The 23,911-nt window shown below is 40.4% G+C and overlaps 2 protein-coding genes across 3 annotated transcripts; one reads left to right on the forward strand and one right to left on the reverse strand.

The window, feature by feature from the left end:
• Positions 1 to 9,203: 9,203 nt before the first annotated feature.
• On the forward strand, positions 9,204 to 13,403 carry LOC112185386. Its single transcript, XM_024323623.2, has 8 exons — positions 9,204 to 9,596; positions 9,859 to 9,999; positions 10,173 to 10,265; positions 10,367 to 10,493; positions 10,954 to 11,063; positions 11,530 to 11,610; positions 12,587 to 12,669; positions 12,821 to 13,403. The coding sequence occupies exons 1-8, from the start codon at positions 9,288 to 9,290 to the stop codon at positions 13,038 to 13,040; spliced, it is 1,164 nt and encodes a 387-aa protein (XP_024179391.1). The 5' UTR covers positions 9,204 to 9,287; the 3' UTR covers positions 13,041 to 13,403.
• A 7,933-nt stretch (positions 13,404 to 21,336) lies between these two features.
• Positions 21,337 to 23,649, reverse strand: LOC112184281 (lipase 1). Of its 2 annotated transcripts, none has more exons than XM_040513904.1 (4): positions 22,660 to 23,649; positions 21,857 to 21,949; positions 21,700 to 21,740; positions 21,337 to 21,590 (listed from the first exon to the last, which is right to left on the reverse strand). In XM_040513904.1, exons 1-4 carry the CDS (start codon positions 23,374 to 23,376, stop codon positions 21,446 to 21,448), a joined length of 996 nt encoding a protein of 331 aa, XP_040369838.1. In that variant the 5' UTR covers positions 23,377 to 23,649; the 3' UTR covers positions 21,337 to 21,445. The 2 variants fall into 2 exon arrangements, with proteins under 2 accessions (XP_040369838.1, XP_024178318.1); XM_024322550.2 differs by having other exon boundaries at positions 21,700 to 21,767.
• Between the last annotated feature and the right edge of the window lie 262 nt (positions 23,650 to 23,911).

Raw genomic sequence — 23,911 nt, forward strand, 5'->3', positions numbered from 1 at the left:
TGTGACTCAAGTTTCCATGTGCTTGGCATGTGTGACACTTCTTGACTGTGTTATAGGCATCTTCACGCATGTTGGGCCAGTAGTATCCCAAGTCTAATAGCTGCCGGTAAAGCTTCTTTCTTCCTTGATGCTCTCCACATTCCCCAGCATGCACTTCTTGTAGAACCTGTTGATATTCAGTAGCTCCAAGGCATCTTAATGGCTCACCATTGAATCCTTTTCTATACAGCGTGCTTCCATCCACAAAATACCTTTTCACCGTCTTCTTGACCTTGTATGCGTGCTTACGGTCTTCCGGCAGCGTTTAACTTATGAGGTATTCCAAGTATGGTGACCTCCAGTCTTCAGTAATTGCTGCTGTGAATCCCTCCTGCTCTGACAAAGTTGAGGAGCACTTAGAACATGAGAGTTGCGTCTCTGCTGCTTGTTTCTTCATGTTTGGCCAATAATAACCCCTACGTTGCAGTCTCCGGTATAAGCTGACTACCTGCTCAACCCCACAAGTGGCCTCATGTACTTCTTGCAATCTCCTTCGAGCTTCTCCTTCATCTACACAGCGGGCTAAAACTCCTCCAGGAAGACGCTTGTATAATTCTCCAAATATCAAACTATAATCTCCTAGCGTTCTGAGTCTATCTTCTTTGTCCAACTGAGCCATCTCATCCTTGACACATTCCCGCCAATCATTCTCACTTGACGAGCTTGAGAAAATCATAGCTTCTACACATGGCTTGTTATTTTGGATTACAGTGATGTTGGGTTGCTCCCTTGTGAACGAAAGCTTGGAACCAAGGGTAGCCAAAGCGTCTGCATATCTGTTAGTGCTGCCGGGAATGTGCTCCAGAGTTATCTGCTCAAACTTCTTGATTAACTTTTCTGCCAAAGTTCTATAGGGTGCCAAGGTTACTTCTTTCACCGCAAAATCTCCCTTTAATTGGCTGATGACTAGGTTTGAATCCCCGATCACTCTGATTTTCTTGACCCTCAACTCATGTGCAGTCGCAAGCCCAGCAATAAAAGCTTCATATTCTGCCACATTATTAGTGCATGAGAAGTTTAGCTTGAACGAAAGGGGTTTAGCATGCCCCTTAGGGTCCAAAAGTACAACTCCAGCTCATCCTCCGTTAGCCGTGGCTGACCCGTCGAAATGAAGGGTCCAAGGCTCCTCTTCTTCAACTACTGCTGTCATCCCAGGTAACTCTCCAAGTATGTCATGAGAAACATCAAATCCTTCTTCTTCTGGGAAGAGGGTGATCATGTCAATCACGGCCTGCCCCTTAATAGCCCTCGGTGTCGTACATACAATGTCGAACTCAGACAACTGGAGTAGCCATCTTGCTAACCTCCCTGATAGCACTGGTTTCGTCAGCAAATATCTGACCAGATCAGTTTTCACCATAAGTTGAAGCTTGTGGGCCAAAAAATAGTGACGTAATCTTTGTGCTGCATAGACAAGTGCTAAACAAAGCCTTTCTGCTTTAGGGTAGCGTGTTTCAGCCCCTCTCAAAAGCTTGCTCACATTGTAAATAGGAAATTCTTCCCCAGCCTCACTGTCTTGTGCTAATAATGCTCCCACTGCTGCATTGGTGGAGGCCAAATACAATTTTAAGGGGACGCCTGGAATTGGCGCTTTCATGGTTGGGAGCTTGGTGATAAGCTGCTGAACCTTCAAGTAAGCCTCCTTGCATTCAACGTCCCACATAAATTTGTTCCCCTTTTTCAACAGAGGTGTGAACGCTTGGATTACAGCAGCTAAACCAGGTATGAAGCGTCTTATGTAAGACAATCTTCCCAAGAAACTCTTCAATTCCTTCTGACTTGAGGGTGGTGAATGAGATGCAATGGCCCAGATCTTGCTGGGATCAACATCAATGCCTCTGCTATGCACCACAAAACCGAGAAATTTTGCCGAAGACACCCCAAATCCACATTTTTTTTTATTCATCTTCAGCTTGTATTCCCTGCATCTTTGTAGTACCTTTCTCAAGGTACCCCAATGCTCACTCCTAGTCTTAGATTTCACCACCAGATCATCGACGTAATCCTCCACTTCTTTTCCCATCATGTCATGGAACACTGCCGTCATTGCCCTTTGATAGGTAGCGCCAGCGTTCTTTAAGCCAAATGGCATGACAGTATAGTAAAAATTTCCATATGGTGTACGAAAAGCCGTCTTTTCAGCATCTCTGGTGGCCATTTTAATTTGGTTATAGCCGCTAAAACCATCCATGAATGATAGCATCCCATGGCCTGAGGTTGAATCTATGAGGACATCCATGTTTGGCAACGGGAATTCATCTTTTGGACATGCTTTATTCAAATCCCTGAAGTCAACGCAAACTCGTATCTGACCATTCTTTTTCTTTACTGGAACAATATTTGCCAGCCAAGTAGGGTGCTTAATTGGCCTGATGAAACCAGAGGCTAAGAGTTTCTCAACTTCTTGCTTGATTTGTTGCTCATCATCGGGATGGTAATTTCTTCTTGATTGCACTACTGGTTTCGCTCCTAATTGCACATTCAAAGTGTGACACACCAGATTCGGGTCTAATCCAGGCATCTCCTCATAACTCCAGGCAAAGACATCCTTATATTCTCTTAATAAAGAGATGAGGCAGCCTCTTTCTTCAGGTGACAGATAGGCGGAGATGGAGATATTTTTTTGAACAGTGGGATCATCACTCAGGTTGACTTCTTCCATTGCTTCTGTCACAGCAGCACTTCCGTCCTGCATATACTTTGGCGCTGGCATTGCTTTTTGAAGGGGAAATCTTTCAGGTACCACGGAAGCCCCTTCTGCCTCTTGAACTAGATCACACTCCATGGCACCTGCTGATTTGGGGCCCTCCCATAATGACCGGTTAGGCCCCGCATCCCGTCATAAGCGATATATTGTGCGGCCACTCGGCAGCACCACTCGAGAGCATTGAGGCTGCTGTGCTTGAGCATAGACACTTTGTTGCCTCACCATCATTGCGAGCTCATCATTGCTGAGATCCTGAATGTCAAGCCATGAGGGTAAAGGAGTGCCTGTGGCCCTGGATGGATTGCTTCCTTCTCCGTCAGTGAATTCATCATAGAATTGTGCCTCGGCGTGATGACTTTCTGACTGGTGGAACTGTACTTTATTTCCTGGCAACCTGACAGGCTTAAGTCCAATCCTCCCCTTAACACACTGGTGGTAGGTGGAAGGCACGAGCTTATGCTTGTTCAACCAAGGGCGTCCCAGCAGCGCATGGTAACTAGTGTCGGCATCAACAACATAGAATTTGGTAAGGGACTGAATTGGTCCAACCTTGAGGTTTAGTAGTATGTATCCTACAGCTTGCTCACTTCCATTTGCAAATCCAGTAATTGCCATATTTGCCTTCACAATTTTAGTCAGGGAAATTCCAGCGGCATTGAGCACTTGAAGAGATATAATGTTCAAGGAAGATCCCGTGTCTACCAAGGCTCTTCTTACGAATACACCATTGACTTGTGCTTCCAAATAGAGTGGCCTCCGGTGATCTGGATAAGAAACCTCCATATCTTTATTGGTAAACACAATGGCATTGTCTCCTTCCAGTAAGCTCCTGCCCTTTTGTGTCTCAGTCCCAGCAGCAAAACATTGAGGGCCAGATGTCTCGGACACGTTCATCAGAGCCTCAGCATCAGCTTGCCTGGCTTGGGGCCCATACTCTAGTTGATCAAAGAGTGATTTGAACTTGGGGTTTTGCTGAAGAACTTGTGCAGCAGTAGGCTTAGTACATTGCATCACATCAGCTTCCCCAACGTCCTCTTCTACTTCGGTAACATGATAGACCTGATCCATAAAAGCCTGACCATCATTAGTTCCCCTTCGGCCCTCCACAGTTGGGCTGCATTCATCATGAGAGAACCATGGATTGTTATAGCCACATGCCCTGAAATATTGTTGCCAAGAAGCTTGGTCAATGGGGCCCAAATATTTGCTCAATGTCCAAGACCCATTATCGTGATGCACGGCATCATCTCCTACGCCAGTGATAACAGAACATGTCCCTTTTCCATGCCGTTTTGGCAATGGATCATCATCAATAGCTTTCTTTTTTGACGGGAGCTCTAGAGTACCTTCATCAATCTTTGCATGAAGGATCCTTCGCAAGGTTTGACAGGCGGGGGTAGGATGTCCCACTATTTGGTGATAACGGCAGTAGCGTGGATTCTTCTTGTCTTCCCTGGTGGGAGGCTTTTCTCGCTGCACGGGCTTGATTACTCCGTCAGCAAACAATGTATCAAGAATAGCATGAAGTTCCTCATCAGTACAAGGGACTGCCGGGACTGTTCCGGACCGTTCCTTCCTCTTCAAGTATCTTTCATCTACCATTAGAGCTTGATGTGCATCCCTCTGAGTCGTGTCTTTTTTGTCTCTCCAACTCCTCTGATTCGAGGTGGTCTTAACAGACATGCTTGTCTTTCTCACTGCTTCAATCAATCTGGAAAATTGAGTAATGCCGATATTTTCCAAATAGACCCTGTATTCAGGCAGGATATTGCTGATGCAGATTTCCACCAATGATTCTTCATCTTTTTCATCATAGCAATCCAAAGCTAAATCACGAAAGTGACGAACAAAATCCACCAAGTTCTCTCCGGCCCTTTGACGAGTGTTGTTTAGTTGTGCAATGGTCACCCTTTCCTCATATTGGAAGTATTTTCTACAGAACTTGCCTGCCATTTCGTCCCAGTTTCTAACAGAACCGGGAGCCAGGGTGGTGTACCAAGTATATGCACGATCAGTGAGGGTCTTGGAGGACTCTCTCAGCCTGAGATTATGATTGCTAGCATAAGGGCCAAGAGCGTCGATAAATCGACTAATATGCTCTTTTGGGCTGCCTTTTCTCCCATCGAAAAGAGTAAAAGTGGGTGTTTCATAATTTTTGGGGTAAGACAAATGCATTATGCTTGAAGGGTAAGGGGGTTGAGGAGCATACTTCCAATCTTCAGAACCACGACGCAATTCCTTTTCTAGCATGGCAACAACATCGTCTTGGGTGACAAAAGAAGGTGCCTTTTGATTGTCTGATGCTCTTGCCGCAGAGTCCTCATGGGAAACCTTCCGTGGTTGCTCTTCATCATTTGGTTGCTCAAGCTGCTTTGTTGCTGAGATTGTGTCGACTAATTGTTTCATAGTGTCGACCATCTCCTTTTGAGCCCTACCGAAAGCGCTGAGAATGTGTGCCAAGCTCGCAGGAGTGAATTCCTCCTCCTCTTGCCTCTCTTCCTGATCTTGTTGCTCTTCATGCCTGGAATAGAATCAACGTGCTCTTCTTCCTCTTGGGAAGGCATGCTGCTGTTATTCTTCTTTCTTCGCGGTGGAGCCATCTCACAGGTCACAGCCTAGTCCCCAGTGAAGTCGCTAAAAATGTGAGGGTGATTTGTGACTTTGACCTTTTGCAGCGAGACCCTCCTAGTTGTGCGAGACTAGGCCCAAAGTCGTTCAATGGTTGTCCCAAGAGCAACTTCGTTGTAACCTGTTAAACGTAACAGCAACTACTTGGCTTGACGATAACAACAGCTACTTAGCCTGATGATAACAGCAGCTACTTAGTAGCGATTTAAACTTGAGTTTTATAAGAACAGGACTCATAGGCAGGAAAGGTGTGGGAGCTGGATGCATGAGAGTTTAGCAGAGAGAGAGAGTTCCGGCAACAACATAATTCTGGGTTTTGGGTTAAAGCTGTTTGAATATAGGTGGCTAGATTATCAGAGATGAAGCTTGATCTCTTGCTTGTATTTCTGGGTTGTTGTGGCTTGGTTTTCTACGGCAACGAACTCGCCCTTTATAGCAGCGATAGAGAGGGAGGGTTTGTACCAAGAACCAGAGGCTTTGAAAGAGTGTTCCTAGTTTTGATGGGATCATTCTAAGACCTTCAGCTCTTGTTTTCCCTATGAAATCGAAAGAGTGAAAACCTGCTTTGGCCATGTGGGTAAAGACCGGTGGTGCAGGTATAGGGTGGCGACGGAAATCCCAGATTTCGTGCTGCCGTGATTTTGAGAGATCACAATCCCTTGATTTGTGCTATTGTAAACTGTGATCGCAAACATCTAAGTATCATCGGGAATTGGGGGCGAGGTTTTGAAGAATGAGAGTTAGGAGGCTTTTGTACAGACTTGGGGTTCTTACCCGAAAAGGATGGAGTAGCAATCCCAGCAGCAACTCGACGGAACGACATTCCTGATTTGGAGAAGACGACTCCAACGTACTTCTTGGGCTACGGGTCCTAATGTGATGGACTTTGGGTAAGACTCTAATGGGCTCTAAGTTTTTTGTTGGGTTTGCTTTCATCTCTCTACCAGCCCACGTTAAGATATCGGCCCTCGAAGCGTGAATTTTGGTTCCCAAATCCAAAATTACTGATGGGCCTTATCATAATGATGGGCCTCGCATGATCCGTTACCTTCCACACCATATCCCGCCCTATGAGCCCCAAACGTAGCTTGGGCCTACGCGTATCGCGTGATAAATAAGCGTGTTAGTCGATTTGGAAATCCCTGTCAATTATTTGAATATTTAGGCATCTCGTATCGCTTGTTAAATAGAAAATTCCCTTTTGCCGTAAAATGGGCTTGCTTGAAGGCCCAATCAGGTTATGAGGTCGATGACTCATTCCCTTTGCCTGCCACTTAGTCAAATTCGAACTTGTGGAAATTTGGGTATCAACACATATTAATCGATCAAAATATCTAGTAAACAAAATTATTTTAATGGGTATTTTAGTCAAACTACTCTTGAATATAGGTCATGTGTTTTGCACATGTTAGTTTTTAACGGAACATTAACGGAAGTTAGTGATAGGTACCACTTGAAATGAAGTTGAAAAGTTCAGGTACTGGTTGTAATTAAAATTGAAGTTCAGATACCATCGATAAGATAAATGATAAGTTCAGGTACCATTTGTGATAATACCATTTATCTTTAAATCCAAGAATCTCGTAGAAACACACCAGCCCCGCTGGTTACGACAACATCGGACTAGCCCCGCTAGTCAAGTCACGAAAAAGTAGGGGAAGAAATTATCACCATACGAGAAGGGAGCCTCCCAAGCTCGGGTCGGAGTGTCCCACACTCTTGAGCATCTCATGCTCTGCTCAACTCACCCACAAACACAAAGTAAGCGGGGAGGAGTACTAATAGGCTAGCCAGCAACAAATAATATGACCCAGGTATGGTGGGTTAAAATCCATACGAAAATTGAAAACCAATAAGGCTTCCCCAACATCGCATGAGAAAACAATATACCAATGACATGACCCCGCACGCCAAAAAAGTTCTCAAAATCATAAACCAGTATGTGAGAAATAATAGATGAGTATACTTCCCTCGAAAATCCCATTTTCGTAAACCTTTCAGAAATCTCAGAATTTGACGAATAGAAATATAATTAATTTCCAGAAAACACCTTAGAAAATGATTCGTTGAAAATCATCATTATTCGTAAATCCAAAATAAGATCCGAAACCAATTCATTTCCGAAATCAATTTATAATCCGATCTCAAAACATATGCTCGATAAACAAAACGATAAATAGAAGAATCAATAATTCTAGAATAAATGCATGCATCATTACTTAAAAACAAAAGTCCACTCACAGTATACGACTAACGTGGTACCCAAGCATATGGATCATCGTCGAGCGATGGGTCGGTACCTTGTCTTGTACACAAATATATTCCGTAAACAATTATTCGACAAATTAACACGATTCTAAAGCGAAATCCAAAACCCCTCGTAAACCAATATCTCCATTTCTTTCCTGATTCAACCCAAACTTCGCCACTAACACCAATCCCTCTATTTACGTATTCCATAGTGGAAACAAGAGAAATCCGAAGGTCGGATTTCCCATAAATCGACATCCGAAACTAGAAACTTCAAAAATGGACAATTAATGTCAAACTTCTCCAAAATTCACCAAAATCACATATTCAACTTCAACAACAAATATAGGATTTAATTAGCTAAAAATCAAAAATTAAAAAACTGCCTTACGCGCCGCAGCCGCCGCCATTGCCACCAGCTCCAATGGCCACCAAATTTTGGCAGCAGTACCAACTCAACAGACTCAACAACTTTCTCAACTGAGACAAAGTCAGAAAATGAGTAAAAGTACCTCAACAATTAAGGAGAAGGTTGAACCCGATATGTGAATAGTAACCCAGAAATTCATCCCTTCGATTCTTCCTCCACGCTTCAAGTCGTTGTGTAATACTTGGGGAGCATCATCTACGTCTCAAGCCACTTCCAACGGACCAAGGTTTGTGGCCGGAATCGAAAGAAATCGGTGTTGACTCAAACTGCCACCAAAAAGTTCTCGGCGTCGATTCATGGTTTTCCAGTCAAGTCACAGCGAGCCACCACCGCAGGCGTGTCCAGGAGGAGGAGGTGAAGCCAACGATGGTCGCGGTTTGTCCCCAAGTGGCCGGAATTGAAAGTTGCCGGAGGTGCAGAGGAGAGAGAGCGAACCGGGGAAGAGAGAGAGAAAGAGACGCGTGGGGGAGGAGAGACAAGAAAATTACCCAGCCACAGTAAATTTTGCAAAATTATAATAATGATCATGAATAGTAACTTTACATTTTCGCTTATAACTTTCACATACGAACTCCGATTTTTAAGAACCACATATGCACACGCTCAGTTTAACATTCTCTACCACATTTGTGAAGAAAATTTTCTCAAAATCTAATCCGAATGAAAAGTTAATTTTTAGGGCCACTAACAGTATCAAAATAGAATAAAAGTAAAAAGGTAATTGTCGTTTACTGTCCAAATGACTTGTAAACTAGTGAAGTTAGGTTCGAGACGTTACAATAATCTACAGAAACACTAAAAGTATAAAATTGAGATAGTCAGTAAGAAGAAAATTTTCACATTCTTCTCATTTTAACAATAACACGTGCATCGCACAAATATGAAACTAGTGAAAATAGTCGAAGGCTTCAGAGAATGGAACAACACTGCGGATACTCTTGCTAAATCGAGCCTTGATCATGACCATGGTGTTTTTATATTTGACTCCCCTCCTCCCCAAGCTGCTACTGCGTTTCTTGATGATCTCTGTGAAGTTTCTAGATCCAGGTCTTCTGTTAGACCTATAACTTAGTTTTTCTTTTTGTTTGCTGTATTTGGGTCTTCTTCTGTAACCAAAAACAAAAATGTAGTCCAAGGCAAGCCAAAAAAGAACCCTACGGGCCACGGCCCACAATAAATTTCATTATTGAAAAGCTCTTAAACCTGGATAGCAGGCACAGGCAGCAATCCGCCATGGCCTCCCCCTCAAGGGCCATCGCATTTAAATGTTCTCCCTCTCTGGCATTTTCTTCGAAAACGCGGATGGACTCGAAACCCAGAACCCTTCAAAACCCATTTTCTAGTTCAACTTCAGGCGCTGCTCCAAGAGAAGCTCGTACAGGCGACACTGCTGAAGCCTCTATCACATTGCAGGAATGGCAGGGTTGGGGCACCACGTCCCCCGTGCCCTCCTTGGTCACCAAAATTGTTCAGGATTTGAAGGTTTTGGAGAAAGATATTGATGCCCAAATGAGCTTTGGTGGCAGTGGTGGCAAACTTCAGGTATGCCACAAATTATAATCTCCTTTGTTTGCTGTGGGCCTTGGCAGACATTTTTGTTTCAAAGTTAAGTTCTGCTACAACAACATGGTTTTAGGGGTTTGAGGTTTTAGTGTAAAGTTCAGATGTGTAGTGCTTTATCTATCTCTGAGGTTTATAAGCATCTCATTCAAACCATTCTAATAAGTATAGACATGGAGTGAATGTGTGATCAGGATGCCCGGACGTAACTAATGTATAAGGCTTTTCATATCTTGCTTTTTAGGGAGATTTTAAAGTGCAAGAGGATAGAAAACACAGGAAGACATATAAGGCTTTAGGTGACTCTGAACAAAAGATTCAGTTTTTTTCAGCTAGACAAATAGCATGCCGCCTGCTTGGAAGTAGAGGCTACCTTTGTCAAAAGGTATTGAGCTGTTCTTTTGCAAAAATATTTGTGTGCATTTTGGCTTTTAACTTCTTCCTCGTACTGAGGTAATACTGCATCCTAAATTTTCCTAATTCGTAGAAGGAGGCGGATATGCCTTTCATCTCCATTTCATGTTCATCACATCTTATAGGAATTATATTACTTTGCAGTGCTGGCTTCCTTTGGAAGATTGTATGTGTTCAAGAGTGGTACAGTGCCCTCTTTGGCCTCGAATGCGATTCTGGTTGTATATGCATCCAAAGGTTGTCACTTTTGTCATTTTATGAACCAGTCTGGTACTTAGGACACTTTTGAGAGAAAAAAAAAATTATATATATTGAAATGAGCCGTCAGCTTTTTGCAGGATTTCTTAAGACAGAACAATACTGGAAAGTTGTTATGGCAAGTATTTGGCACTGAAGCTGCAACTTTGTGCCTCTTCGGCATCGCTGAACAGGAAGAAATAATGTGGGATGCATTTAAGCTAGCAGGTCTCCCTTGTTTTTCCCTACTTAAACTGATAGGGCCACTAAATGTGGTGTCCTTAAATTGTCGACCATTTTATTTTGATTCGGGTATTTTGCGACTTTAGATATTAAGCTATTTTTTGAGAAACATAGCACTTTCCATACTGTAGAAAAAATCTTTTACAAAGTGTTTTGACTGATATAAAACAGATGCTTTAATTTATTATCTTTTGTAGCCAATGGCTCTTGCACTAGACACTGGCAACTGCGTGTTGAAATTTAGTACTTGACATTACACTACCAAGCTAAATTGATGAACTTAAGTTGCCAGTGTTATTTTTATTTTTGGTGAAGTTGTCAGCCTTTTTTTTGTTTTTTTTTTTGGCAGTTAGATTTGGAAGTTTCTTACGTTCTTTGGTTTACTTCTATGGATATTACACCTGTGGCATCATTAACTTGTTTTTGAAATTTACATTAAATCCAGGAAAAAGCAATGTTTGGTGCCTCTATCCCAACAAAAATGCTGTGTTAACTTCTGTTCAGGATGTCTTTGGCCAAGAATCTTCAGCTGATCTGGAAGGTCCATATACCCAGGTATTATTGTTTTAGTGCTATGTTTATGGGTGTTTTGTATGAGGGGTATTTGCTTAGTACCACTCTTGCTAGTCGTTTTTTTTAATGTCACATAAAAACAAATTTCTAATGTCAATGTGCTTCTTACGTCGTGATCCCATTACATTTCCTGAAGAAGAGCCATAACTAGTGCTTCTTTCGAAAGAAATAAGAGTGTTTCTTTTCACCAAAATCACTCTAGGTTTTTTTTTTTTTTCCATCCAAACCAGAAAACATTTTTAGCTGTCTGAAGGTGCTTTTGGCATCCAGAAGCACTCTTATACACAACCTAGTGTCAATTCAGAAGCTAGTTGATTCTTACTGACCATGTTAAGAAACCATGAAATTGGCTAGGGGGCAGTTTCAGGCTTCAGTTTCTTAACAAGAAATCTCTTATGCCTTCATCAAGTTCAACAATATATAAATTCCAATTTTGACTGCTGCACAGATAAATGAAGACAGAACTCTGAATTTCATTTTGATTGATGGAACATGGAACAATTCTGTTGCGATATTCCGTCGTCTGAAGGTAATACTTTGTGTCATTTATTGGTTCCTACGCTTTTCTTGTAGGTTTTCATTATCATTTGTAAGATGCTAAATACAAATTTATTCTGTGAATTGGAGTTTGTGTGGCAATTTGAACATGAACAAATGGACATCTAAAAGTATTTATTCTCTAAAAGCCCCTCTCTGCTGTAGATTACAATAAAGTCAACGTTTATACTTGCAAGAATCAGCTTTTCTTCATCTTTCCTTTTTTATCCTTTTTCCCCTGAATAAAAAGGTAAGTTTCCAAGTGAATGGAAAGGAAAAAAAACAAAGGATGAATCCTACTTTAAACAGAGATGCTACAGAAACAGACCCATTTATGAAGACAGTAGGAAGGTAATTGGCTATAATTGTATAGTTCATGAGCTGAATTATTCACAAGAACTTCTGCAGAAGTAATCGCTCAAAACCAATAGTCTGGAGAGGTATTTGACACTACAGCCATTTTAGTGTTAGGAAGCTGGTGCTTGTGCAAAGCGAAAAACACCATGATTTTGGAATCTCAGCTGCATGTGTACTTATGAGCTCATTGCCTTGTTGAAAGAGAAACTTGCCCTTGACACTAGATGTCCGTTCTGAACATATAGAAGAACAGCTTTTGGCATCTTTTGGCATCAATTTCTAGGATATCAATAGGGAGTTTAGGAAAAGTGGGAAACCTGGCCAAATATGAAAGTGGAATAAACAACTGGGATTATGCTTCATGGTCCTATTTAGTCAAATTGTGAAAATGTCTAGAATATCGTTTAGTAATATTAACAGCCTCATAATTTGGCCATTGGTACACTGACACAATTGCTTTGCTTGCATGAAGATATCAGAATATGTAGGGATGACCTAACTGATAAATCCCTTAGACTTATTGTTAAAAAAAAAAAAGAAGCATTGATAAGCTGTTCTTGGGGATTTTAATTTTAATTTTTTCCCCTTCATAAAACTATCTCTATGTGCAGGATCAAGCAAAGTTAGTATGGGGAGGAGAGGACTTTCCTTGTATTTCCCTGGCCACTGGTGCTTCTGCGATGCATAAACTTCGGTAGAACTAAAATTTAACTTCTACAGTTTTCTCTACAGAGGCTTTTCTTTCAGTTATTGTTGTTCTTTTCTTGTTGATCTTTTCTTTGCTCTTCCACCTTTCCCAAATACCTGCCTTATTGAATCTAATTGTTAAATGATTGTGTGGGCAGGCCCCAACCATCATTGGATCGTACCTGTACAGCAGCAGCAGCTGTTGGCCTCCTCTCCGAGCTGCACGTTCTTCCAGAGTTCAGGTCCCATGGATTTGATAAGCAGGCTGAAGTTGTAGAGGATGCTTTAGTTGTACTATTAGAGGCTCTAACAAATAGACGACTTCGGATGGGCAGGTCCATCAGTCGTAAAGTAAGACATACGAGCGATTTTGGTTAACTGCTAACCAAGTAAAGTCTAATGGTTGCCCAGCTGCCTGGAGGAACGATTTTCTAAAATGTGAGGCAATCACACCATTTTGTGACCTTATTTGTGAGTGCATATTGTGCTTGTAGTATGCGGTTGGCTGACTGATAGTGATATACAACATGAAGGTTCTTGATACAGTAAGATCAGAATCATATCAAACCATATTCCAATTTTCTTGTTACTAACTTCTCTTGTTTGATCTTCCTGTTTCTGTTGCATATTATGTAATCGTATGTTGGCTAGTAACCATAATGTGAGACTTCTACACCTTGTGTTCTCTTTGTTCAAGGTTTGCATATATCACTTCATATGACTATATTCCAATTTCGACTACCAAGCTGCATCAATTTTCAATTCTGATATCATCAAGCCTATACTTCTTCCTAATTCGCATCTCCACATGCGTGTGCACGCGCGTGCACACTCAACAGCTGGGTTTTTTTGTGTTTGTTTTAGTTTTAGTTTTTATTTTTTTAGATAGTTGATATATTTCTCAATATTGCTTGCTTAATGGAAGATCGGATAAATTTAGTGATACTTCAGAACACTTGTTAGCCTAGTCGCTTTCCAATTGTTATATATTGCTCCAACGATGAAAAATCAATTTGCAGATTATATATTTTCAACTGTATTGATCAACTCATAGCAGTAATTTCCCCGTTGTTTGAACTGCGTGGTTTATACAGTCTCTTGGGTCCATGACTAGTGTGGCAAGAGTAGGATGATTGTGTGTAATTGATACTAAAATTCTGGGAAATGAGATGGTGATTATAGTGGCAGTAGCAATGTCATACAACACTGGGGAATGAAAAGGGGGCATATATAAAGGATGCCGAAGTTTGACGCTGGGGTACGAATTACTCATATTTCAAGGGTCGGGATTGTGGTGGAGGGCAGAAGGTCTGAAGAGGGTTGCAGGTAGGGTGGGCGGATGGATGGAGAAGAAAGAAAATGATGGTTTAGGTGTCCAGACTTGAAGTGCAGGGAAGAAAGTTTGGTGTAATGGGTCGGGAAGAAGTTTTGGTGCGGTGGTGCTGGGAAGGAGGTTCAATGCTCCATGGGATGGGTGGCGATTACTCTACGAATATTTGGATTTTTTCTGATATATTTGTTTGAGGGAATCAGAAATTAAGAGAAATTTGCTGTGTGTTCTCATTGATAATAGGGGCATATTTATATAGAGGATTACAATGCATAGAGTTAGAATCATACAAGGAAAGAGAATATCTAGATTTTTCTAATTGAACCCTATTACCACTAGGTCAAGTAACCTAGAGGAGAACGGGTGTTCTGGGCGAATAGGCTTACTCAAGCCAAAAGTGTAGTAGGTCTAAACTTTACTACACAATATCAGAGATCGCAACAGAATAGTGGTAATCTTACCCCCTACAAACCCAAATTTGAAACCATACCCCAGATCAAACAACAAGAAGAACTACTTGTTGAAGAATCTTCTTAAGAAGAAGAAGTAGAAACTAGTGAAGAAGAAGAATCTAGTTTCATCCATGAGCATAACCTCAAGCACTTCCAGAATAAGCTTGAGTCCCAGAAAATTCCCACTCTTGATAAAATCAAGAAACTACTCCAGCAGAATATCGATGTAGACCCTCAAAAGTTTTGGGAAAAAGACTCAGTGGTCTGTGAATTGAGATTACATGATATGAATGTCATCTGTCATGTCATAGCCATTCCTCAATACAAAGAGGGATCAAAAAGAATTCAAAAAAGATATTGAAGATCTCCTAAACAAGAGATTAATTCAACCTTCCACTGGCCCTCATCATGCTCCAGCTTTCTACGTGAGAAATCATGCAGAAAACCTCAGAGGAAAAGCTAGAATGGTAATTGACTACAGAGATGTTAATAAAAAGACTGTCAAAGACCGTTATCAAATTGCTCAAGTAAGAGTATTGATCAACCAGCTCAGAGCAGCTAAAGTCTTTTCAAAATTCGATGCAAAGTCGGGTTTTTGGCAAGTCAAAATGCATCCTGAGAGTGTTCCTTTCACTGCATTCAGAACACCACAAGGTCATTACGAATGGTTAGTAATGCCTTTTGGTCTAAAACAAGCCCCTTCAATCTTCCAAAGAAAGATGGACAACATCTTCAAACATGTGGCTGAATTCTGCGTCGTCTACATTGATGACATCCTTGTCTTCTCCAAAAACAGAGAAGAACACATGAAACACCTCCATGAGGTTGTAAAGCTGATAGTTCAGCATGAAATTATCCTAGGTGAAAAGAAAATCTTCTTTATTCTCGATGAAGTTGATTTCCTAGGAATAAACATCAAGAATGGAGTACTAAAACTCCAACCGCACTGTGATGCCCCAGAAATTCGTAATTATTTTCCGAGGAATTTCCGGAATCTAATTTATGGTTGTTGGACGGTTTCGTGGCTCGTGGACGGAGCGGAAGGGTTTAGGACGAATTAATTATTTGAAAAGTATGACTTTAGGGGGGGTTCAAGGTTGACTTTTGATACGTTGAGATTCTACAAAAACTTCCTTCACGAAAGTTGTAGAGCGCGTCGATACGAGTTCGTGGATATGTGGAACGCGGAAATCGGAGTTCGTATGAGAAAGTTATGGCGATTGGAAGGAATTTCCATTTTGGTATAAATAGAAGTTTCCCGAAGGAGAAACTTACTATTTTCATTTGTTTCCTTTTCCGGAAACCATTTCACTTCCTCTCTCTTCTCTCTCGGCTGCTACCTTCAGAATCGAAATAACCAGAGTGACCCAACCCGAACCCGGTATTCCGACCCGGTCGGAACTTACATCTCCTGCGACCTCTTCCTGTGAAACGAGCCCAGATCAGTTCGCCTCCTTACTCCGGTCATCTCTGTGGTGGTCTCTAGCAGCGATTCTCCTTCACGGCGGCGCTACAAGACGTCACAGGTTGAGGAAATCTGACCCGACCGGAAATCCTTGTTCCGACGTCGGCAAGGCTTCGAGTCTTCTTGGTTGAGCTCAGAGCAGCCTCGTCGATCGATCCCTGGTGGTTTTTTGGATCGATTCACGTGAAACCTTGTTCAACTCAGTTGGGATTACTGTTCACGGCTTGTGAGGTAGTTTTCGATCCCTTAGGCTTGTTTTCTGACTTCGATCCAGTTATGAAAGTTCACAAGCATGCGTAGATGAAGCTTGTGAACTTCGAGTTGTTGGTGATAGTTTTGGTTCGGTTCTGTATTGAAGACGCAGCAGGAGTTCGAGGTGAGTAATCTCACGAAGTTCATTCACGAACGGGTTGACCCTATTGTTTTGAGAGTTATTTAGTTAACTGCAAACTATAGTTGGTATTAGTGGCATTCCTGAGTGAATGACCACGTATATATATATTTACGTGGAATATGTATTTTCTTGTGGGTTGATGAGTGAATTGAAGCAATAGGTATTGATGGGTTTCATTCTATTGTTTTGGGGCTTGACTTTTCGGGAAACATTTTGTGGGAATTGGGAATTTCTATTGTTTTGAAAAGTGTCAAGATTTGGTGTGAGTTGCTTTGATGTGATTTGAATGTTTTGATCTAATGACCGGGGGTTAGAAGATCTGAGAGTCACAGGTTGTGATTTCTCCTTTTGGTTTGAGTTAATGTTTTGATCTGATGACCGGGGAGGTCTGATGATTGGAGGTCACGGGGTGACATCTCCTTTTGTGTGAGTTGAGTAACTTTTGGGTCCTGAGTGACCATTTTGAAAGGTTTTGATCTGACGACCGGGGAGGTCTAAGGATTTGGGGTTGCTGGGAGTAACCTCAGGCATATATATCGGGACTTCACGCCTTTGGCCGGGTTTGTGGATACGATCAGTTAGAGCTCTAGTCTGTTGCCATAGCACATCATGGGGGTAGCGGGGAGCTATCTGATGCTCATGAGTACGTGTTTTTAAAAGGGAGTTTCGGGGATTCTTTCTTTTAAATGTCCTGGGAGGACTTGTTTATCATATTTAATTGTCAGAGTTTCAATTATTATGATTTTGTCACGGGGTGACTTGTGTTGATTTTGAGAATGTGTTTTAAAAGGGAGTTTCGGGGATTCTTTCTTTTAAATGTCCTGGGAGGACTTGTTTATCATATTTAATTGTCAGAGTTTCAATTTATATGATTTTGTCACGGGGTGACTTGTGTTGATTTGGAAATGTGTTTTTAAAAGGGAGTTTCGGGGATTCTTTCTTTTAATTGTCCTGGGAGGACTTGTGTATCATATTCAATTGTCAGAGTTTCAATTTATATGATTTGGTCACGGTGTGACCTTTATTGTGATTTTTGGGAAATGCATACTGAATTGTCAGAGTTTTCAATTAATATGGCTTTGTCATAGGGTGACTTGTATTCATTTCTTTGCTGTTTTGGGAAAACAGGGTGTGTGTTCCTTTTACGAGTTGATGGGTTTCCTCGTTAGGCGAGTTGTGCATGTGTGGTTTTGGGTTACTCATACGGGCTTGTAAAAGCTTACCGGGTTTGTTGTGTGGCAACCCAGTGCACCATTCAAACGGTGTAGGGGTTAATCCTGCAGGTTAGGATAATCGTGCTAAAGCTGAGGTAGCGCCTTTGCAGCTTTACGGTAGGAAGCAAATTTTGTTACTTTACCGTTATTTGGACTTCCGTTGTAGTGAGCTCTGAGGAGCATTTACGTTTATCTTGTTGTTGACAATTTAATTCGTAAGCTTGTGTAATATATAACTCTTTGGAGCGAGTGTATATTAACTTTGAGGGTTCAGGGCATCAATATGTGTGTAAGATTAAGAGAAAAAGATTTCAGGTATTTTGTATTGATGACTGGACGTTCACGCATATATAATTATGGGGTTATATATATCGATTTTCATGTGTGTAAAATCAGGGGCGTGACACGCACATTGCTGAGAAAATCTGGAAGTTCCCAGACAGAATTCCTGATGCTAAGAGTCTAGAAAGATTCTTAGGAGTCATAAACTATGGGAGAGATTTCATTCCCAAAATCTTAGGACTAACATCAATGTTATCTCCTAAGACAAGTTCCAAGAGAAAATGGAACTTCACTGCAGATGATGAGAAAATTGTGAAGCAGATAAAAACTCTCTGGAAAAACCTCCCTCCTCTACAACAACTAGAGGAAAATGATGAAATTATCCTCCAAACAGATCCGAGTGATAATTACTGGTCCGGTGTTGTTCTGGTAAAAAAGCCTGGAACTAACATTGAAAAGATCTGTAAATTTTGTAGTGGTAAGTTTAGCCCTGCAGAACTGAATTATCCCACAGGGGAAAAAGAAATTTTGGCTGTCAAGAAAACGATTTTAAATTCTCCAGCTTTTCTTGGAAAACCCTTTACTGCCCTCACCGATTGTGCCAGAGTAAAGAATTTCAAAAATTTTAAACTTGATAAAGCTGCTGATAGAGGAAGATTAGCCAACTGGCAATTATTTCTTAACCAATATGATTATAATGTTGAATTAATTGCAGGAAACAAGAACTATCTTCCAGACGCCTTAACCAGAGAACTAGCCATGTTCAGTCGAAAAGATGACGACGAAGGTCGTAATCCCAGAAGTAGAAGACCTGGGAAAGAACATGAACCTGCTGAGGATCCTAAAGAGAAAATCCTCAAAAGATTCCTGCTAAGTCCAAAAGGCTAGCTTCAACAGATCAATGCCAAGGTAAAGGATTGACAAGCCCGTCTCAAACAGTAAACGGTAAAAGCTCATCAAGACTATTGACTGCTATTGCTTTGCCAAATAGCAAACCAACTCCAACTGGAGTAATAAATGTTTTTAACTATGAACTTCAAAGATTTGATCATCCTGTGTTCAAAACTGGCAGGAGACTTGCTTAGCACCAGAAAGCAATCCTAGATAATATCTTATTCGCCTTTCAGGAAAAAAACAGTGGTATTATGTTCCTCGCTTTGTTCGCATTAGCTGAAGAACTCCATGAAAATGGCAGACCATAGTTTGAAGAAGTTCATACACAGAAGAGTGTTGTTCGAAATGAAAAAATTCACTTCCTTGAAGATCCAGAAAGTGCTAGAGTTCCTATCATAGCACTAAAAGAATTAGATTGGTTCGAATTCCAAAATCTGATAGGAAGGCATAATTCTGAAGCCTATATTCCTCCAACTCTCTTCATTATTGCAGGACCTTATGTTGGAAGATACTTAGTCAATGTTCAGAGTGAACATCCTCAAGAACACAAGCTTTGGCTTGTTGAAAATGGTTTTGTCCATAATCTGTGGACTAAAACAAATGATGATCTCAAGGGACTGCCCCCTATTATTGTCAACACAGTCAAGAATGTTAGAAAAAATGACTGCATGCTGAGACTGAAGTTCAGATCTACTCCACCATAATGGATACACAAAACAAATGGTGAAGTTGAGTACATTTCTCCATATCATTATGTGAGAATCATTCAAAGAAGATATCTTCAGCCTGCCTGTGTTGCTTACAATAGCCAGCCAAACTCAAGCATTCCATGGATGAAGGCCATGTCACTGGAATATATCAAGAAGATCATCTCTGAAGATACAAAGAATACGTTCCTGGCAGCAGAAGAAAAAATAATTATCACTGCTTACGATCATCCTGACATATTCAGCAGTGACCTTTTCCTATCTCTCACAAGAACGGAGATAGACTCGACACTGGCATGCTTACAGTGGGTTGAAAAGCTTGAAACAGACAACCACTACAAGATGTATGTTGATACAGATGTCGAAGATAATGCAACAACTGCTCGTATGGCCCAGGCAGATAACGACTCGTTTGTCCTTGGTCACAATTTAGAAACAGACGAGAACATGTGAAGCAACAGGTGTAGAAAGCACCGAAAGTACTTTTGGATCTTTCCCAAAAGCTACTTTTGCTTTTCTGAAAAGAAAGGTGAAAAACACTTTCACCTAGAGGAATCTGCTTTTCTCAATCCGACCTCCACCAGCAGGAGCACTCAGAAAAGCAGAAAATCACGGAGTCGTTATGTACATTTTGTTTTTTTGAATTCTAGTTTGAGTTCTGCTCCCTATATAAGGAGCTTTAGCTTCTATTGTAAGGCATTCAAAAATTTCCATATCAGTTCTAGATCAGAAAATTGAGAAAAATCAGATTCTCTCAAGGAGTAAGAAAGCCATAGTAGCAGTGTGCTCTTTTCGTTCTGTCTAAGTGTGAAGTAGTGTGCTTTTCTTATTCTTACAAGTATCTGTAATCATTCTTATGGATAGTTAAATAGCTTCTTAGCTGTTTACCTGGGAATGAGGCTCTGAAGTTTTAGCTTGTAATTATGTTTATATAAATAAATTTAGTGTGTTCACCCACGTCATCAGTTTTTAATTTATTTGTTATTACTAAAAGAATTATGTCCTGCCAGTATCAGATACTACCTTTAAGTTCAGATTTTTTGGTTCTAAATTTTTTTTTTTTTGCCTCAGCTAAGATAAAAACAAGTAGCAATGATTCCGCCCGTTAAAGTAACTGTTAGGCAGATGGCCATTAGGTGAAAAACTTGGGCATGTTGAATGCTAGTTTTGTTTTTCTCGAAAGTATGAACATGTTTTTTTTTTTTTAAGAAAAAAGTGAATTTTGGACCCGAAAGTCAGCATAGGATACATTAGGCACTAGTTTAGAAAGAACTACCCTTAAGAGTCTTTTCCCCTAAAGATTGTGTACTTGGGTAAAATACATTCTTGTTGGACCAATTGGGCAAAATACATGGTGATTTTGGACAAACGGGCTTAACCCCTAATTTCATTGGGTTATGGTCAACACTTCTCCAATTTTAGCCACCAAAACCACTAACATGGTATGGAGTTTTCCAATAAACCTTGAAAATAGTGTGGATGGTACCTATTTTTTCAAACCACTACATAAGTCTTTATTTTAATTGATGTTTAGACATGTATCGAAAAAAATTGATGTTTAGACCTATTCCATTTCCACATCCTTAATTACTTCTGGCCACACAATTCCAACAAATTTTGAACATAAAATTTGTATTGTTAACAGGAAAATGTAGAGAAAGATGGGGCCAAAGACCAGGAACTGAACAGATTAGTGAAGGTTGCGTTATTCAGCCAAAAGTAATAGTTAATTTGTAAATAAAATTCCTTTAGGTATGCTAATGTGTGACTATATTGTACTGGACTAAATGTGGACTATTTGTTCATTGTCACATTTTCTTTTGTTCAACTTCAGGTCTAACCATTCTAATAATTGAGATGGACCAAGTAGCTCAACAATAATATCTGATGGCGATGCCAAAGCAACCCATGAAGATAAACATGAATTGGACTTCAATGAATAAGAGGGATGGAAAATCTTTATAATAATATGGATACTGCATATTTAAAGTGGAACATCTAGTTTCTATAGTTACTATGTATGAAAAGTACAGAAAACAGAATTTCTACTTTGATAGTTCAATTCTATCACATTGATAGTAACCCAAAACAAAAGATGTTATCAGTGTATTCAGGGAGATGGGTGCATCCATATTCACTGCATGACCTGTGTCCTTGATTATCTCTACATTTGATTTTGGTCCCAAATACCTGTATAATTAAATCAAAGAGAACACAAGTAAAGCTAATGTTGTGTTTATATTTCTTCTTTTCAAATCCCAGCTAATAAGCTGATCAAAATATGCAAGTTAATACTCACCTTTGCAGCTCATAGGCCAAGTTCACTGGGAAGACAACATCCTTGTCACCCCAAATTATTAGTGTTTCCTTCAACCCAAAATTAGAACCTTCATTTACAAGACTGAAGAGAAAGATTGCCATACAGGTATTGATATATGACTAGTTTAACCAATTACCTGAGTCAGAATGGGAAGGTTTAGGTCTGCTTTTTCCCTTAGCAAGTGCTCTGCCATCTCTAGTTTCTGCTTCCTGTTTCTCTCATAAGTCACCTATTCAATGCAACATGTAAACCTCTATAAGTTATTGGCCGAAAAAACCTCTAAGTTAATGCTATTAGGATCAATGTAATGCATGTCACATTGAAATGCAAGTGATGTATACTCTCTCAGTGGCGGAGCCAGAGTTTTATATCAACTGGGGCACTTAGAAATTTTAGAAAAAAAAAAAAGAATTTAAAATATATCCTAAAATTTTAATAAAAAATAAAAAATTAGGTAAAATTATAGTAAGATTAATATTTTTGAAAATTACATATTTTATTAGTAAAATTTATTGCTTTTAGATATTAGACAATTTTTATATTATGGAGACAATTTATTTTTAACTTTAAAATTATAAGCAAAAATTGTGCTAATGTCCTTAAAAGAAAAAAAAAATTGATAAAACTAATCTTTCTAGATTACAAGCGTGATTCAAACCTGGGACCTTGCACAATTCATGCAAGCCTTGCCACTACACCAAGTTGGTTTGTGGTGAGACTTACGGACTCTTAGTTACTTTATATTGATTTTCATATACAAAAATTTAAAAAAATATATATAAGTGGGGCACGGGACCCACTGGGTCCTCACGTGGCTTCCCCCACTCTCTTACAAGGCATTTTGAAATATTATGTTATCAAACTATACAGATCACAAGTCATCTAGATTGAGGAGTTTAACTGGTTACGATATACATGTCAAATATCTAGAAAACTTACATGGATAAACCCGCGGATGAAAACATCGGGTAGCCACCTAACAGGACTGGGTTTGTGCACCGAAAGATTCACCAAGCCCCTTAGATCATGAGCACTTTCAGGTACAAGGAGCTTCAATGCATTGCGTCCAATCTTGTTGAGCTGATCCTTTTTCTGCTCCTCTGTCATCCCTATCCCACAGCTCACAATCACAAGCCTCTCCACTGCCTGCGGATACATCTCCGCCAGCCAATATGCCACAAACCCTCCATAGCTTATAGAGTACACACCAAACCTGTCAACGCCTAGTCTTCTCAACCCTTCCGCTACACATTTCGCTTGGAACACCTCCGTCCTGTCGGACATTTTTGTGTATGACTTGCCAAAGAAGAGTAAATCGGGCACGTACAAATTAAAAGTCCGGGACAGTGAGCCGACTTGGTGCATGAATTGCCACTTGGAATTGCCACCATACCCGTGAAGCATCAGTAGATCAGGCTTGTCAGATCTTCTAGGATTGCAAGCCCAAAAATGCATGGTGGTTTGTTCATCTAATTCAATAGTACAAGAAGAAAGACCACACAATCTGAAGTATACTCCTAAAAATGCATCTGCAAAAGCGATTAGGATGGAAGCAGGATTCAAAATATAAGGCAAGACTGAAAGAAGGAATTCGTATATGGCTATTAGGGTTGCGAGGTAGAAGGAGAGGACATGATAGAACTTCGTGTACGCCATGAGAATTGAGAATGAATGAGTACTGTTGTGCTAGATGGCTTTGCTTGTTGGTTACTTAAATTGGAGTGTGCAATCCTTCAAGCCTTCACTACATAAGACGTACAAAAGACAGAGACATGCCCAACTTGTGAAATGAGGATAATGGTGTGACCCATTTTGCATTCTTATCTTGGGATGATGAAACCAATCTTCTTGCCAACCCAAAATGATGAAAAAGAGATGCAGCAGAGCAAATGTTTTCGTAACTGTGAGCAGCACTATTGTAAATTGGGCAACGCAGTTTGCGCTCCTTCACTAATCTCTCCTGCACTGTTGGAAGAATTTGTTCCTGCAAAAGTGCTTATGCAGAGCAAGAATAGCACCCAATTATTGAACTTTTCTATAATATTTTTTGGGAACTAAAATCTGCACTCCAGGAATTGCAATCCACACTCCCTTAGAATATTTTAATAATATCTTCTCTTAACTCTCTTCTTACTTCCTGAAATACCCTCATATTTATTGTTATATTTATTTTTTGTTTTTTTTATCTCTT

This window comes from Rosa chinensis, chromosome 2, assembly GCF_002994745.2.
Source record: "Rosa chinensis cultivar Old Blush chromosome 2, RchiOBHm-V2, whole genome shotgun sequence".
Classification (NCBI taxonomy): domain Eukaryota; kingdom Viridiplantae; phylum Streptophyta; class Magnoliopsida; order Rosales; family Rosaceae; genus Rosa; species Rosa chinensis.

Excerpts from the sequence above, each read along its gene's own strand:
- LOC112185386 (XM_024323623.2), top strand. The coding sequence starts at position 9,288 with ATGGCCTCCCCCTCAAGGGCCATCGCATTTAAATGTTCTCCCTCTCTG. Across the intron at positions 11,611-12,586 it reads CGATATTCCGTCGTCTGAAG|GATCAAGCAAAGTTAGTATG; the intron begins GTAATACTTTGT and ends CTCTATGTGCAG. Across the intron at positions 12,670-12,820 it reads TCTGCGATGCATAAACTTCG|GCCCCAACCATCATTGGATC; the intron begins GTAGAACTAAAA and ends TTGTGTGGGCAG.
- LOC112184281 (XM_024322550.2), bottom strand. The coding sequence starts at position 23,376 with ATGGCGTACACGAAGTTCTATCATGTCCTCTCCTTCTACCTCGCAACC. Across the intron at positions 21,768-21,856 it reads ACCTTCCCATTCTGACTCAG|GAAACACTAATAATTTGGGG; the intron begins GTAATTGGTTAA and ends TTTGGGTTGAAG. Across the intron at positions 21,591-21,699 it reads TTGGCCTATGAGCTGCAAAG|GTATTTGGGACCAAAATCAA; the intron begins GTGAGTATTAAC and ends TTAATTATACAG.